Consider the following 13539-nt stretch of genomic DNA (forward strand, 5'->3'; position numbering starts at 1 on the left):
GCTTGTGTGCGACTGTTAGGCCATGGAACCCAATTTCATGAAGCTCCCAACGAACAATTCTTGTGCTGACGTTTCTTCCAGAGGCAATTTGGAACTTGGTAGTCAGTGTTAAAACAGAGGACAGCTTATTTTTTACCCACTTCAGCGGTCCTGTTCTGAGGCTGCGGCCTACCACTTTGTGGCTAAGCCATTGTTGCTCCTAGATGTTTCCACTTTACAATAACAGCACTTACAGTTAACCGGGGCAGCTCTATCAGGGCATACATTTGACAAATTGACTTGTTGGGAAGGTGGCATCTTATGACTGTGCCACATTAAAAGTCAGTGAGCTCTTCAGTAAGGTCATTCTACTGCCAATGGCGATTGCATGGCTGTGGCTCGTTCCTATACACGGGTCATCAGGGGCACAACTTTCACTGGGGACGGTGGGACCCACATTCTGAAATTGTATTTTTGTCCCCCCTAGTTTTATCAATGGCATGTGATACAAAACAAATTAAGTGTGCTTTAGGACCATACAGACGCCTCCGAGCGTTCAGGTAGGCTGTTTGGAGACCTTATCTGATATGCTACCCCCACTTTTAAGATCTAACTTGTACCCCTCCCTGCCAGCAAGTATGGCTGAAATAGCCAAATCCACTAATTTGAAGGGGTGTCCACAATACTTTTGTATATGGTACCATGTTATCTTACCTTAGACATACATATAACCATTCATGATGGGACAAAGACAAGGGTCATTTTGTGCATAGGGTATTTTTAATACAAATACTGTCATGAATTCAGAATTTACTTTGTTAGAATGCAACACAAAATGTATCTATAGAAAACATGGTGCTACACTACAATGTGATTGGGAGATGCAGAGTTATTCACAGTCCAAATAGCCTTCAGGAAATACAACAACATTTAACCACAAGATTGTCAACCATATGGAAGGTTTGATTCCCATTTTTAGACATGTCAGGTATTTGTATATTCCTATAAAGGGGCAGTATGTTCCATAGGTTAAAAATATCTATGCCATGTCGCAATATCATGGGACTATATTGTTTACATAATTCATATTAGCAAATATTTCTACCACACCACCCTCAGATTATACAGACAAATCGCATGGCTATAGGGACCGAGGCCTCGGCAATGCCACAGTTCAGAACTAGAGAATTATTTGCTCTACACACCTGAAAATCTACTAGACTGATCCCAGATCTGTTTGGGCGCTGCACAGCCAACTCCTATGGTCATCGATGAAAGCACAAGCAGATCTGGGACCAGTGTAGGCATCTACAGTACGTAGGTATGATACAGCAGTTGAACAGCAGTTGAACCATGGCCCTTTACTGTAGTCTTGCAATGGCCCGTGGCCCAAATACAAAGTGGAACACAACGATGCAACTGACCAAGAGAAATGGGGAGAGAAGGTCAACGGCAAAGTTCGATTAGAAATTATCTGTAAATATAGCCTAAAACAGCTCAATGACTTCTATGGAGTACTGGCTGATGTCCTTGGACAGCTTCATTTTGTGGAGCTCTTGAAGGCTGCTCTCAATCTTCCCCAGTTCAGAGAATAGTTTCACCTGGAATGGGTAGATGGGGATAGATGTTAAATGAAACCTTATAACAAAGAACAATATACAGCATGTGCGTCGGTGAGATGAAGTAGATGCACAAAGTAAATTGCAGTAGTGTGTCAATTTCCGCAACAAATAAGAGCGTTGAAGCGCGTGTGTAAACTCCTCAGCTGGGTTGGTCACGTAGCTAGCACGTTTTAGAAGCGTGGAGCAAACCACATGCGCAGATACTCTGTGTGTCAGCAAAGTCTTGGATCGTGCTCATCCTAATATCGTCGATGTAGCAACGTGAAAATAAGAATTTGTTCTTAACTGACTTGCCTAGTTAAATAAAAGGTTAAAAAAATAATCATAAAAAGAGTCTACCTTTGTGAAGTTCTGACAAAACGGCTAGCATTTATAATTGCAACACTTGCTTTTCCAGTTTGAACCACTGGAGAGGTAAACATTCCTCCCTGGGTGCCTCAACGGGTTTTATTCTCACGGCAATAAAAACACATTATGACAAAAATGCTCAAATATAATTTGGACCAAAGAGAAAGCATATACCTGGGACTTGACAAAGCTTTGGAGATTAGACAACAATCCTTTGGCATCAGGAGCCATGACCAAGACTGTGAAATGAGCATCCAACAACAAGCACACCCAGTCAATGATCTAGAAAAGGAAATTCAGAACACACACATTAAGTTAAATGCTATAAAATGTCATTATATGCATTCACCTCTTGTATAACTTTCATGCTTCCATGTACCAACCTGTGTCATCGTGGGCGATCTCAAACCTGGCGTTTGTGTGTAGACGTCTTGGGAATATTTCAAATAGACAAACTGGAGGTACTGAAGAAAGAGCTAGGAGAGGAAAGGAAACAGAAGGATGCAACCATCAGTCTTTCAATGCATCCTCATAGCTAACTGCAATTCATAAATTGGTAGTAAATAGAAGAAGAAATTCACATTTTACTTTTCTTCAACGAGGAAGACTGGAATTGGAATTTACTTCCTGAATCGACTTGAATGAAATGGAATTGATCCCAACGATGGCATATTGTCAAGGAGATGGGACACAGGTATCTACTCACAATAACCTGCTGAGTGTCGAGGTCCTTCAGGTGGGGGAGCAGGAAGTTGTCACTGTACGGTGTCTGCAGGACCTCATTACTATGGCAGCACAGTTAAGTTATAACACCTCCACACAGGTTTAAGAGTCATTTCTATGGACTAGTGATGATTATTGATGATTCTGTGTGTCAATGTATGTCTATCAAATACACTGTTCAATCACTAATAACATAAGCAGATATTACTGTAGTCTTGCAATGGAATAGTGTTTAGGGAGATGGTTGTCCAGACTAGAAAAGGATACAGTAGCACAGCCTTGTGTAGACCCACGGGGCAGGCCTCTAGCTGCAGTGTGTGGTTCTTCTTATCCTGGGGAGGTTTGGGCTGGTGGTTGGCGTCACAGCTGTCCTCCTCAAACAGAGGCGGGCTGAAACCGTTCTGTTGGCCCCCCCGGGCCCCTGCCGCCACCAGGCCCTCCATGAAGGACACGCTGTCTGGCTCCAGACTGACCATCTCCACGTCACCGTCTGGCACACTTGAGGAAGGAGAGTGACACATGGCCGTTACAACAACGATCCTGACTTCAGGCTATTTATATGAGTTGACAAACTATTGTATTTGCAGGAACAAGACTTGGAAGCATTGGAAATGGTTCAAACAAAACAAGTTCTAGAAATAAAGTACTTCAAAATAAGCATCATTTAAAAGCAACACACAGCCACAAAGAGACCGCTTGGTTTACAATGTGGTGGAAAAAAATATGCATTGTATACAATGAATAGAAACTTCAAGCATCAAAAGAGAGGACAACAATTAGGCCAACAAATACATAACCAAGCTCCTGCACTGGTAGGAAACACTAGCCTGAGCTTCACCAGAATTAATCTTATTCACAACGTTGTCACAAAAGACGCCCCCCATACACTATCGAGTTAGACTGACCTGATGAAGGTTTTGAGGCAGGCACACGTGACCACCTCAGGGATGTCTGGGAAGAGCTGCAGGCACAGCTGACACAGGAAGTAGTCCTTGTGCTCCAGGGACAGCAGCAGGAGGCCGGGACACACGCTGCAGAAAGACACACAGAACAGGTCAGAACCAAACCAAGGGACTCAACAGTCTGTGTGAAAATACTAGTATCCTAGTATTCTTTCCTTCATTGCTGCTGATGGGTGCGGAAACTGGATAGGTACCCACCCACCACAATGTCTTCACCTATCATCATTCGAGACCACCTAAAGCGAGACCGATTCAAGTCCAAGCCCGGAGAAAAAAATACCAAAACCGGATGGGGGGGGGACTTTGTCAAGACTGAGACCGGCAGGGTGACAAGCGGTCCGAGTCTAGACCGAGCAACAAAAAAGTCAAATTCAAGACCATGATTGTAATTTCGTCAAATCACCACCATAATAAGAGCTCAACATGTCCAGTACTTCTGTGTTCATATTTCAGAACATCATATGGATTCTTTATTCATTCAGATGTTAAAAAATGCATGCTGAGGGAATAGAGCCAGTCAAGAAATGATTACTAACTCAAACACAGTGGGGAACAACAGACCTTCTACACCAAAGGATTTATAAAATAATTACAACAATTATTCGAATTACATTATTCTTTTCAGTGATGTTCTGTTTTAATCTCTTCAGCTTTTGTTGGAATGGAAAGGTTAACACTGAAGAGAGAGAAAAAAAGATCCTATCATGATTTTTTGTTTTTGTGGTCTCTGGGGAGATACATCTAGCTAAGACAAGCCATTGGCTAGGCCATCAAAATAGATAGAAGGCATCTGCCATTCAACTGTATTAGGGGCAACATTTTGGAGTGACAGTTTAATCAACCAACCAACTTTTGACTTGTAATAGGTGGTACCATTTTGACAAAAAAAATGTATGGCAACTTCTGCCTTCGCAAAGGCCAACTGTCCACGGTACAATAAGGAGCCGTAGTTTTCCCACGGTACAATAAGGAGCCGTAGTTTTCCCACGGTACAATAAGGAGACGTAGTTTTCCCACGGTACAATAAGGAGCCGTGGTTTTCCCACGGTACAATAAGGAGCCGTAGCTTTCCCACGGTACAATAAGGAGCCGTAGTTTTCCCACGGTACAATAAGGAGCCGTAGTTTTCCCACGGTACAATAAGGAGCCGTAGTTTTCCCACGGTACAATAAGGAGCCGTAGTTTTCCCACGGTACAATAAGGAGCCGTAGTTTTCCCACGGTACAATAAGGAGACGTAGTTTTCCCACGGTACAATAAGGAGCCGTAGTTTTCCCACGGTACAATAAGGAGCCGTAGTTTTCCCACGGTACAATAAGGAGCCGTAGTTTTCCCACGGTACAATAAGGAGCCGTAGTTTTCCCACGGTACAATAAGGAGCAGTAGTTTTCCCAACAAGTGGATGGCACCAACACTACTACGAGCTGACGACCCTGTTCACATTCACTTTCCATGCACCCAACATAGCCCATCATCCTGATAACCTCCCTGTCCAAAGGACCGATACTCCCGTAGGAGGTCCAGTCAACTCAATGCCACCCTCACCTGTGGCAAAGAAACTGTGTTTGCACCAGCTGTGCCAGGGCCACGGGAGTGTAGAAGGCTGTCTCGGCCTGGCTTCGGGCCACCAGGTGGCAGGCCAGCTGGCCCACCGAGAGCTGCAGGTCCTGGGCATCGCCTCTGGAGACCAGGGCCTCCACCTCCCTCTGGACCTCATCCACTGGACCAGTCTGGTGGGGTTGAGGTTGAACACAGTTAACACCCAACTTAACATTTCCTTGAGAACAATTACATTTGATAGAAATACGCTATGAAAGGGACAGGTCATTTGTCATTCACTCAACGTACAACATCAATACCCGTTTGAGACTATCAAAACAGAAGAGCAAAATGAATAGCAGATCTAAAATACCTTGATGAGCTCCAGTACTTGGTCCACTGTGAGGGCTTGCGCTGATTGGCTCTTCCGACTCAGCTTCTGTACAGAGGAGGACCAATCAGAACAGGAAAATTAACATGAATCCATTCCGGTGGTAAAGTACTTGGGTTAGGATCAATCAATTCTGGAAGGCAGGTTAACTTACACTCTTCCTGGTCTCCACTATTTTGGTGGGCCCCTGTGGCTGATCCCCATGGAGTAGGGTGTTCCAAGAGGGCACAGCCACCGACGATTTGGACACTACAAAGCCGCAAATTAAATAAAATCCAATTCACTAAACTGTTTAAGATTACATTTCAAGGGATGCTATTCAGACGCAATTTCAAAACAGTAATGTACAGATTCAGTACATTCGATAGGTGAGGGAAAGGTGAGGGAAACGTATGCAATGACGTGTAAACAGGAGTGATATAGCTTCATCTGAAATGGCCTCCGATTCACTACTTTTGAGCAGGAACACTAGGACTTGTATTAAAAGCAGTGCACTGTATAGGGAATTAGGGTGCTGTTTTAGATTCAACCAGGCACTGTCAAGGACGACTAACGCCACTCGGGTGACTGTTTTACTGAGGAAGTGCCGCGTTACCTGCGATCCCAGTGTGTCGTAGTTTCCCCAGGGCCGAGGCCAGAGAGGACTTCTGACAATCGTAGGGAATGACGGAGAGGGCCTTGCCATGAGGGACAAACAGCTTCCCTAAATAACACCAGACCTGAGGGGAAATGAAGGAATGATCATTGATATAAATAGGAGTGAAGTGGGTCTTTAGTACAAGATACAAGCATAGAGTCATTTGGTTGAAGTTTGTGAGGCAAAAAAAAAAAAAACTCCAATTTCTGAGTATTCCTACCTGTCCATGGATTCTTCCCGCCATCTCCTTACCAGCCTGAAGAGTCTGGAAATTAGTATTCCAGATGCAGAGGAAATCTGAAATTGAAAAAAAAGAATAAAAAGGATTGGATGGATGTCAGCAGTGTGGTGAAAGCTCCCAAGCAAACACAGGGAAGATATCACCATGTTGTTTACAAGCGTCAAATCAGAACTTTGAAAAGTACGTATCTAGGGGGTTGATGCTGGATTGGGCGAATGTGTGTGAGAATCATGATTCAATCAATTCATGAAGTAAACTACAACTCCACTTTTCGGCATGAGGAAAATAGACATTTCTGTTGAGCTCCTGAAATGACATGGCATTGATCCCAACCCTGATATTTACCTTTGCCAGTTCTGGCGGAGGGATGGGGCACCCCCACCACAGCCACATGAGCTTCGTCCAGGGCCACTGCCGAGGCAGCTCCCAGCTCTCCCTCCCCCACGGCCAGCCTCAGGCGCAGGCTGCGAGGCAGGGCCTGCACCCCCTCCAGCCCCACATACCCCCGCGCCGCCACCACACTCTGGTACACACAGCCGTTAGGGTCTGGAGAGAGCGAGATAGAAGACAGAGATGCAAGTCAGGTCAATCATAGCCTTATGTCACCAGCACATCACTGAGAGCGCAAGTTTCTCATTAAAACACTAAATACTATCATGAGGCTGTAGCTACGATGTCCGACAACTGCGTTTCATTGTTTGTTAAGTGCTTCATTGATATCAAATGCAGTACCATTTCAACAGTATTATCTGAGTGGGGAAAAAAACACCATTAAAGCTGTAATATGTAACCTATTGGGCTACTCGATCAAACTCACATAGAAATGAGAGTTATAGATCTGTCACGCTTTTGAAAGCAAGTTTAAGTGGTACATATGTTCTATGTGCGCTATTTCTATGCATTCGGTTCTTAAGTTTATTTTTCCCGTCTTTTACTTTCGGTTTTGCACACCAGTTTCAAACAGCTGAAAACACAAGATTTTTGGTTGTTGAAAAGATATTTCACTGCATTTGAGATGGTACATTGATTCTCCACACTATATATCGCTTGTTTTGTCACAAACTGAAAATAGGCTAACTATTAGAATCTTAACCAGGAAATGCCAGAAAGATTTCCGCGTAATGCACCTTGGAAGCTGAATGAACATTACTACTTGAACATTTCTAACACATTTACTTTGGCAGGGAAGTGACGGCCGTACTCACACAGGTAGAGCAGGTTGAGGTGTTTGTCCCGGAGAGAGGCAGAGAAACTCAATGGGGAAGCTCCAGAGTCTTCTCTCTCCAGCCTATACTTCTGTAGGGTGTTGGGGTTGAGCCTCTGCACATACAGGCAGCACTCCCCTTTCTGTGATGGACAACAGGGAAGCTGTGTTAAACACGACATTGTGGCACAGAATTCATACTTGCACAAAACATTGCGTGCTGCAGATGGCACTGCGTTTATGCCTGCACGTGGCAGGTCACTGAGTACACGGCTATTCAGCGTACTGGTGTACCGCGAGGAAAGGATATTCTACCTGCTCTGTCGTGAAGAGGACAAAGTGCTGTTCCTCTGCCACGATGTTGGTGCTCCACCTAGGGGGCAACACAAGGACATTGTCAACTGTGTGCATCTCACACAAAAAACGATTGTTTACTCAAATGAGCCAAGTATTGATAGCAATGTGGACAGAATTATCATAGTCGCTGACTCAATGTAAATAAATATGGGTGCAAGTTTTTAAAAAACAATGTTCAGTTGATGGGGCGGCAGGGTAGCCTAGTGGTTAGAGCGTTGGACTAGTAACCGAAAGGTATCAAGTTCAAATCCCCGAGCTGACAAGGTACAAATCTGTCGTTCTGCCCCTGAACAGGCAGTTAACCCACTGTTCCTAGGCCGTCATTGAAAATAAGAATTTGTTCTTAACTGACTTGCCTGGTAAAATAAAAAAAAAGGTTAAAATAAAACAATTAAATGTCGGAAGTTTTACATACACCTTAGCCAAATACATTTAAAAATCAGCTTTTCACAATTCCTGACATTTAATCCTAGTAAAAATTCCCTGTTTTAGGTCAGTTAGGATTACAACTTTATTTTTAAGAATGTGAAATGTCAGAATAATAGTAGAGATAATGATTTATTTCACCTTTTATTTCTTTCATCACATGAAAGTGGGTCAGAAGTTTACATACACTCAATTAGTATTTGGTAGCATTGCCTTTAAATTGTTTTAACTTGGGTCAAACGTGTCGGGTAGCCTTCCACAAGCTTCCCACAATAAGTTGGGTGAATTTTGGCCCATTCCTCCTGACAGAGCTGGTATAACTGAGTCTGGTTTCTAGGCCTCCTTGCTCGCACACGCTTTTTCAGTTCTGCCCAAAAATGTTCTATAGGATTGAGGTCAGGGCTTTGTGATAGCCACTCCAATACCTTGACTTTGTTTTCTTTAAGCCATTTTGCCACAACTTTGGAAGGATGCTTGGGGTCATTGTCCATTTGGAAGACCCATTTGCAACCAAGCTTTTAACTTCCTGACTGATGTCTTGAGATGTTGCTTCAATATATCCACATAATTTTCCTCCCTCATGATGCCATCTGTTTTGTGAAGTGCACCAGTCCCTCTGCAGCAAAGCACTCTCACAACATGATGCTGCCACCCACGTGCTTCACGGTTGGGATGGTGTTCTTTGGCTTGCAGGCCCCCCCTTTTTCCTCCAAACTTAACAACGGTCATCATGACCAAACAGTGGTATTTTTGTTTCATCAAACCAGAAGACATTTCTCCAAAAAGTACAATCTTTGTCCCCATGTGCAGTTGCAAACCGTAGTCTGGCTTTTTTATGGCGGTTTTGGTGGCTTCTTCCTTGCTGAGCGACCTTTCAGGTTTTGTCGATATAGGACTCGTTTTACTGTGGATATAGATACTTTTGTACCTGTTTCGTCCAGCATCTTAACAAGGTCCTTTGCTGTTGTTCTGGAATTGATTTGCACCATCTCCAGGAGACAGAACGCGTCTCCTTCCTGAGCCGTATGACGGCTGCATGGTCCCATGGTGTTTATACTTGCGTACTATTGTTTGTACAGATGAACGTGGTACCTTCAGGCATTTGGAAATTAATCCTAAGAATGAACCAGAACCTTGTGGAGGTCTACAAATTTCTTTCTGAGGTCTTGTCTGATTTCTTTTGATTTTCCCATGATGTCAAGCAAAGAGGCACTGAGTTTGAAAGTAGGCCTTGAAATACATCCACAGGTACACCTCCAATTGACTCAGATGATGTCAATTAGCCTATCAGAAGCCATGACATCATTTTCTGGAATTTTCCAAGCTGTTAAAAGGCACAGTCAACTTAGTATATGTAAACTTCTGACCCACTGGAATTGTGTCAAATAATCTGTCTGTAAACAATTGTTGGAAAAATTACTTGTGTCATGCACAAAGTAGATGTCCTAACCGACTTGCCATAACTATAGTTTGTTAACAAGAAATTTGTGGAGTGGTTGAAAAATTAGTTTTAATGACTCCAACCTAAGTGTATGTAAACTTCCGACTTCACCTGTATATATTTTTACATCCATATCGTATTTATATCCAATACGTCAACCAGCCTCTATAGTGGTGGGACTAAAGCCAACCAACACGAAGGTTATGGATCCAGACTAGTGTCCATTGTCTGACCTTATGACCTCCTCCTCTGACAGGACATCCTCTATGGGCTGTTGGGGGGCGGAGAGGAGGGAGTCCAGGAATCTGACTGCGCCTCTCTGAAAAAGCACCACAGGCTCTCCCCCTGGGGCAGAGTGGACCCGCCATACATCAGCAGTCACCTAAGAGACATGCAGACACAGAGCTAGTTAAGAACAATAACTGCGAGACATCGGGAAGTGACCGCAAAGCCAGAGGAAAGCCTGAGATAAAAAAGGAAATGGCATAATTTGATTAAATTATGGTACAATGACTTCTCACAGGCACAGTTCGTGTTACTGTGCAATTTGCAGAGTATGTCACCATATTGACAAAGTCAAAGCAGAAGAGGTTGAAATTGTATGCGTGTGTGAGAGGGAGCTCATACTTACAGTTGCTTTAAATGCTTTGTCTAAATTGAGGTCTTCATCTTTCCAAACTCTGATGACCTAGTGAGTAAACATTTATTCACCATGAACAACATGAAGACAACCACTTTATTTAAAGAATCAAGTCCAATTGTCAAGTCCAGATGTTTTAAAATGTGTTCAGTTTCTATGTTGGTGGAAAGTGTCCACAAGTGTTACCTTGTTGTCGGAGACCACTACATACTCCTTGGTCTGAAAGTTGAACACTGCAGGACAAGTCAACAACTGTCCCTGTTTCACCGTCCAGCTGCCCAAAGGCTTCTGGTCTGAAACCTGTCAACACAGCACCTCATAAGTAAACAACACATGCATTTTACAACACAAACACAACCTTTGTCATATTATTGCGGTAAGTTACGTTCATATTCAAATACAAGACTTGCGTGACTACCTTTTTGACAGTGGCACCAACGTCAGCTAACCAAACAAACCCACGCCAAGCAGCTATCTAGTAGTACTGTTCTCATTGAAAGAACAGTACGTGTGCTAACGTCCACCTAATGTGCATGTCGAGTGATTCAAGGAAACCGTCTGAATACGCAATGTGTTGCTAGATAGTTGATGAACACCATTGCAATACTGGTAAGAGAGGGAGAAATTGTTATATGTAGCTAGCTATATTTTGAAACGCTTCGGATCCCCCCCCACTGCAATGGACACGAGTGTCCCCATCAGCTGAGCTGGTTCAACATTTCAGCCACGTATATTGGTCCACATTACCTTGTATAAAGTGACAGATCTCGTGGAATCGGTGACGACGGCATGGTCACTGTCTCCATCCCGTTCAATTCCCTGAATTGGCGAATCTGAAGCATTTTGAGTTTGTACAAGTCCGCACAACGTGAATTCCTCATACAGCGCCGCCATGCTGGATGAAGAAAATGAAAAGAGCAAACCTCGCGAGACTTACCCATGGCTACCATAGAGTGCAGTGTTTTAAAATGGGAAACTGCAGTAAAATAAGACAGTGCCCCCCTGTGACTAGGTTATGGTATTTCATATTGTAGACCTGCACCAGGGTGGGAAGACTGAATCTGCAATAGGTAAGCATCTTGGTTTAAAGAAATCAACTGTGGGAGCAATTATTAGGAAATGGAAGACATACAAGACCACTGATAATCTCCCTCGATCTGGGGCTCCACGCAAGATCTCACCCCGTGGGGTCAAAATGATCACAAGAACGGTGAGCAAAAATCCCAGAACCACACGGGGGGACCTAGTGAATGACCTGCAGAGAGCTGGGACCAAAGTAACAAAGCCTACCATCAGTAACACACTACGCCGCCAGGGACTCAAATCCTGCAGTGCCAGACGTGTCCCCCTGCTTAAGCCAGTACATGTCCAGGCCCGTCTGAAGTTTGCTAGAGAGCATTTGGATGATCCAGAAGAAGATTGGGAGAATGTCATATGGTCAGATGAAACCAAAATAGAACTTTTTGGTAAAAACTCAACTCGTCGTGTTTGGAGGACAAAGAATGCTGAGTTGCATCCAAAGAACACTGTACCTACTGTGAAGCATGGGGGTGGAAACATCATGCTTTGGGGCTGTTTTTCTGTAAAGGGACCAGGACGACTGATCCGTGCAAAGGAAAGAATGAATGGGGCCATGTATCGTGAGATTTTTGAGTGAAAACCTCCTTCCATCAGCAAGGGCATTGAAGATTAAGCATGGCTGGGTCTTTCAGCACGACAATGATCCCAAACACACCGCCCGGGCAACGAGTGAGTGGCTTCGTAAGAAGCATTTCAAGGTCCTGGAGTGGCCTAGCCAGTCTCCAGATCTCAACCCCATAGAAAATCTTTGGAGGGAGTTGAAAGTCCGTGTTGCACAGCAACAGCCCCAAAACATCAATGCTCTAGAGGAGATCTGCATGAAGGAATGGGCCAAAATACCAGCAACAGTGTGTGAAAACCTTGTGAAGACTTACAGAAAACGTTTGACCCCTGTCATTGCCAACAAAGGGTATATAACAAAGTATTGAGATAAACTTTTGTTATTGACCAAATACTTATTTTCCACCATAATTTGCAAATAATTTCATTAAATCCTACAATGTGATTTTCTTTCCTCATTTTGTCTGTCATAGTTGCAGTGTACCTATGATGAAAATTAAAGGCCTCTCTCATCTTTTTAAGTGGGAGAACTTGCACAATTGGTGGCTGACTAAATCGTTTTTTGCCCCACTGTATATATACATAGAGTATGTGGACACCCCTTCAAATTAACGGATTCGTCTATTTCAGCCACATGTATAAAGTCGGGCACACAGCCATGCAATCATAGACAAACATTAGCAGAAGAATGGCGGTACTTAAGAGCTCACTGACTTTCAATGTGGCACCATCATAGGATGCCACCTTTCCAACAAGTCAGTTCATAACATTTCTGCTATGCTAGAGCTGCCCCGGTCAACTGAAAATGCTATTATTGTGAAGTGGAAATGCCTAGGTGCAACAACGGCTCAGCCGCGAAGTGGTAGGCCACACAAGCTCACAGAATGGGACAGCAGAGTGCTGAAGCACTTAGCGCATAAAAATCGTCTGTCCTTGGTTGCAACACTCACGACTGAGTACCGGAGCGCCAAGTCTAGGTTCAAGAGGCTTCGAAACAGCTTCTACACCCAAGCCATAAGACTCATGAACACCTAATCAAATGGCTCCCCGGGTTATTTGCATTGCCCCCCCCCCCCTTTACACCGCTGCTACACTGTTGTTATCTATGCAAAGTCACTTTACTAACTCTTCCTACATGTACATATTACCTCAACCAGTGCCGCCGCACATTGACTCTGTACCGGTACCCCCCTGTATGTGGTCTCGCTATTGTTATTTTACTGCTGCTCTTTAATTACTTTTTACTTTGATTTCTTATCCGTTTTTTATAAAACTGCATATTTTGTTAGGGGCTCATAAGTAAGCATTTCACTGTACCTGTTGTATTCAGCACGTGACTGATAAAATTACATTTGATTTCCAAATTGCCTATGCAATCAACGTCAGCAC

General features: G+C 43.7%; 1 protein-coding gene across 1 annotated transcript; it reads right to left on the reverse strand.

Annotated features, from left to right (window-relative positions):
• Positions 1–737: 737 nt before the first annotated feature.
• LOC109865879 (nucleolar protein 11-like) lies at positions 738–11464 on the reverse strand. The gene is made up of 18 exons (XM_020454370.2): positions 11257–11464; positions 10696–10809; positions 10501–10557; positions 10103–10251; positions 7961–8018; positions 7647–7788; positions 6787–6987; positions 6421–6497; positions 6159–6282; positions 5718–5812; positions 5546–5611; positions 5179–5363; positions 3578–3703; positions 2940–3170; positions 2656–2734; positions 2333–2425; positions 2124–2231; positions 738–1580 (listed from the first exon to the last, which is right to left on the reverse strand). The coding sequence occupies exons 1-18, from the start codon at positions 11401–11403 to the stop codon at positions 1467–1469; spliced, it is 2166 nt and encodes a 721-aa protein (XP_020309959.1). The 5' UTR covers positions 11404–11464; the 3' UTR covers positions 738–1466.
• Positions 11465–13539: the final 2075 nt, after the last annotated feature.

This window comes from Oncorhynchus kisutch, linkage group LG20 (genome assembly GCF_002021735.2).
Source record: "Oncorhynchus kisutch isolate 150728-3 linkage group LG20, Okis_V2, whole genome shotgun sequence".
NCBI classification, from domain to species: Eukaryota; Metazoa; Chordata; class Actinopteri; order Salmoniformes; family Salmonidae; genus Oncorhynchus; species Oncorhynchus kisutch.

What these genes read in the sequence shown, in the direction of transcription:
- LOC109865879 (XM_020454370.2), bottom strand. Translation starts at nt 11,403, where the DNA reads ATGGCGGCGCTGTATGAGGAATTCACGTTGTGCGGACTTGTACAAACT. An exon ending in ACGACACACTGGGATCGCAG is followed by an intron (nt 5,813 to 6,158) that starts GTAACGCGGCAC and finishes GCGGCTTTGTAG; the next exon opens with TGTCCAAATCGTCGGTGGCT. An exon ending in AAGTACTGGAGCTCATCAAG is followed by an intron (nt 5,364 to 5,545) that starts GTATTTTAGATC and finishes CAACCCCACCAG; the next exon opens with ACTGGTCCAGTGGATGAGGT.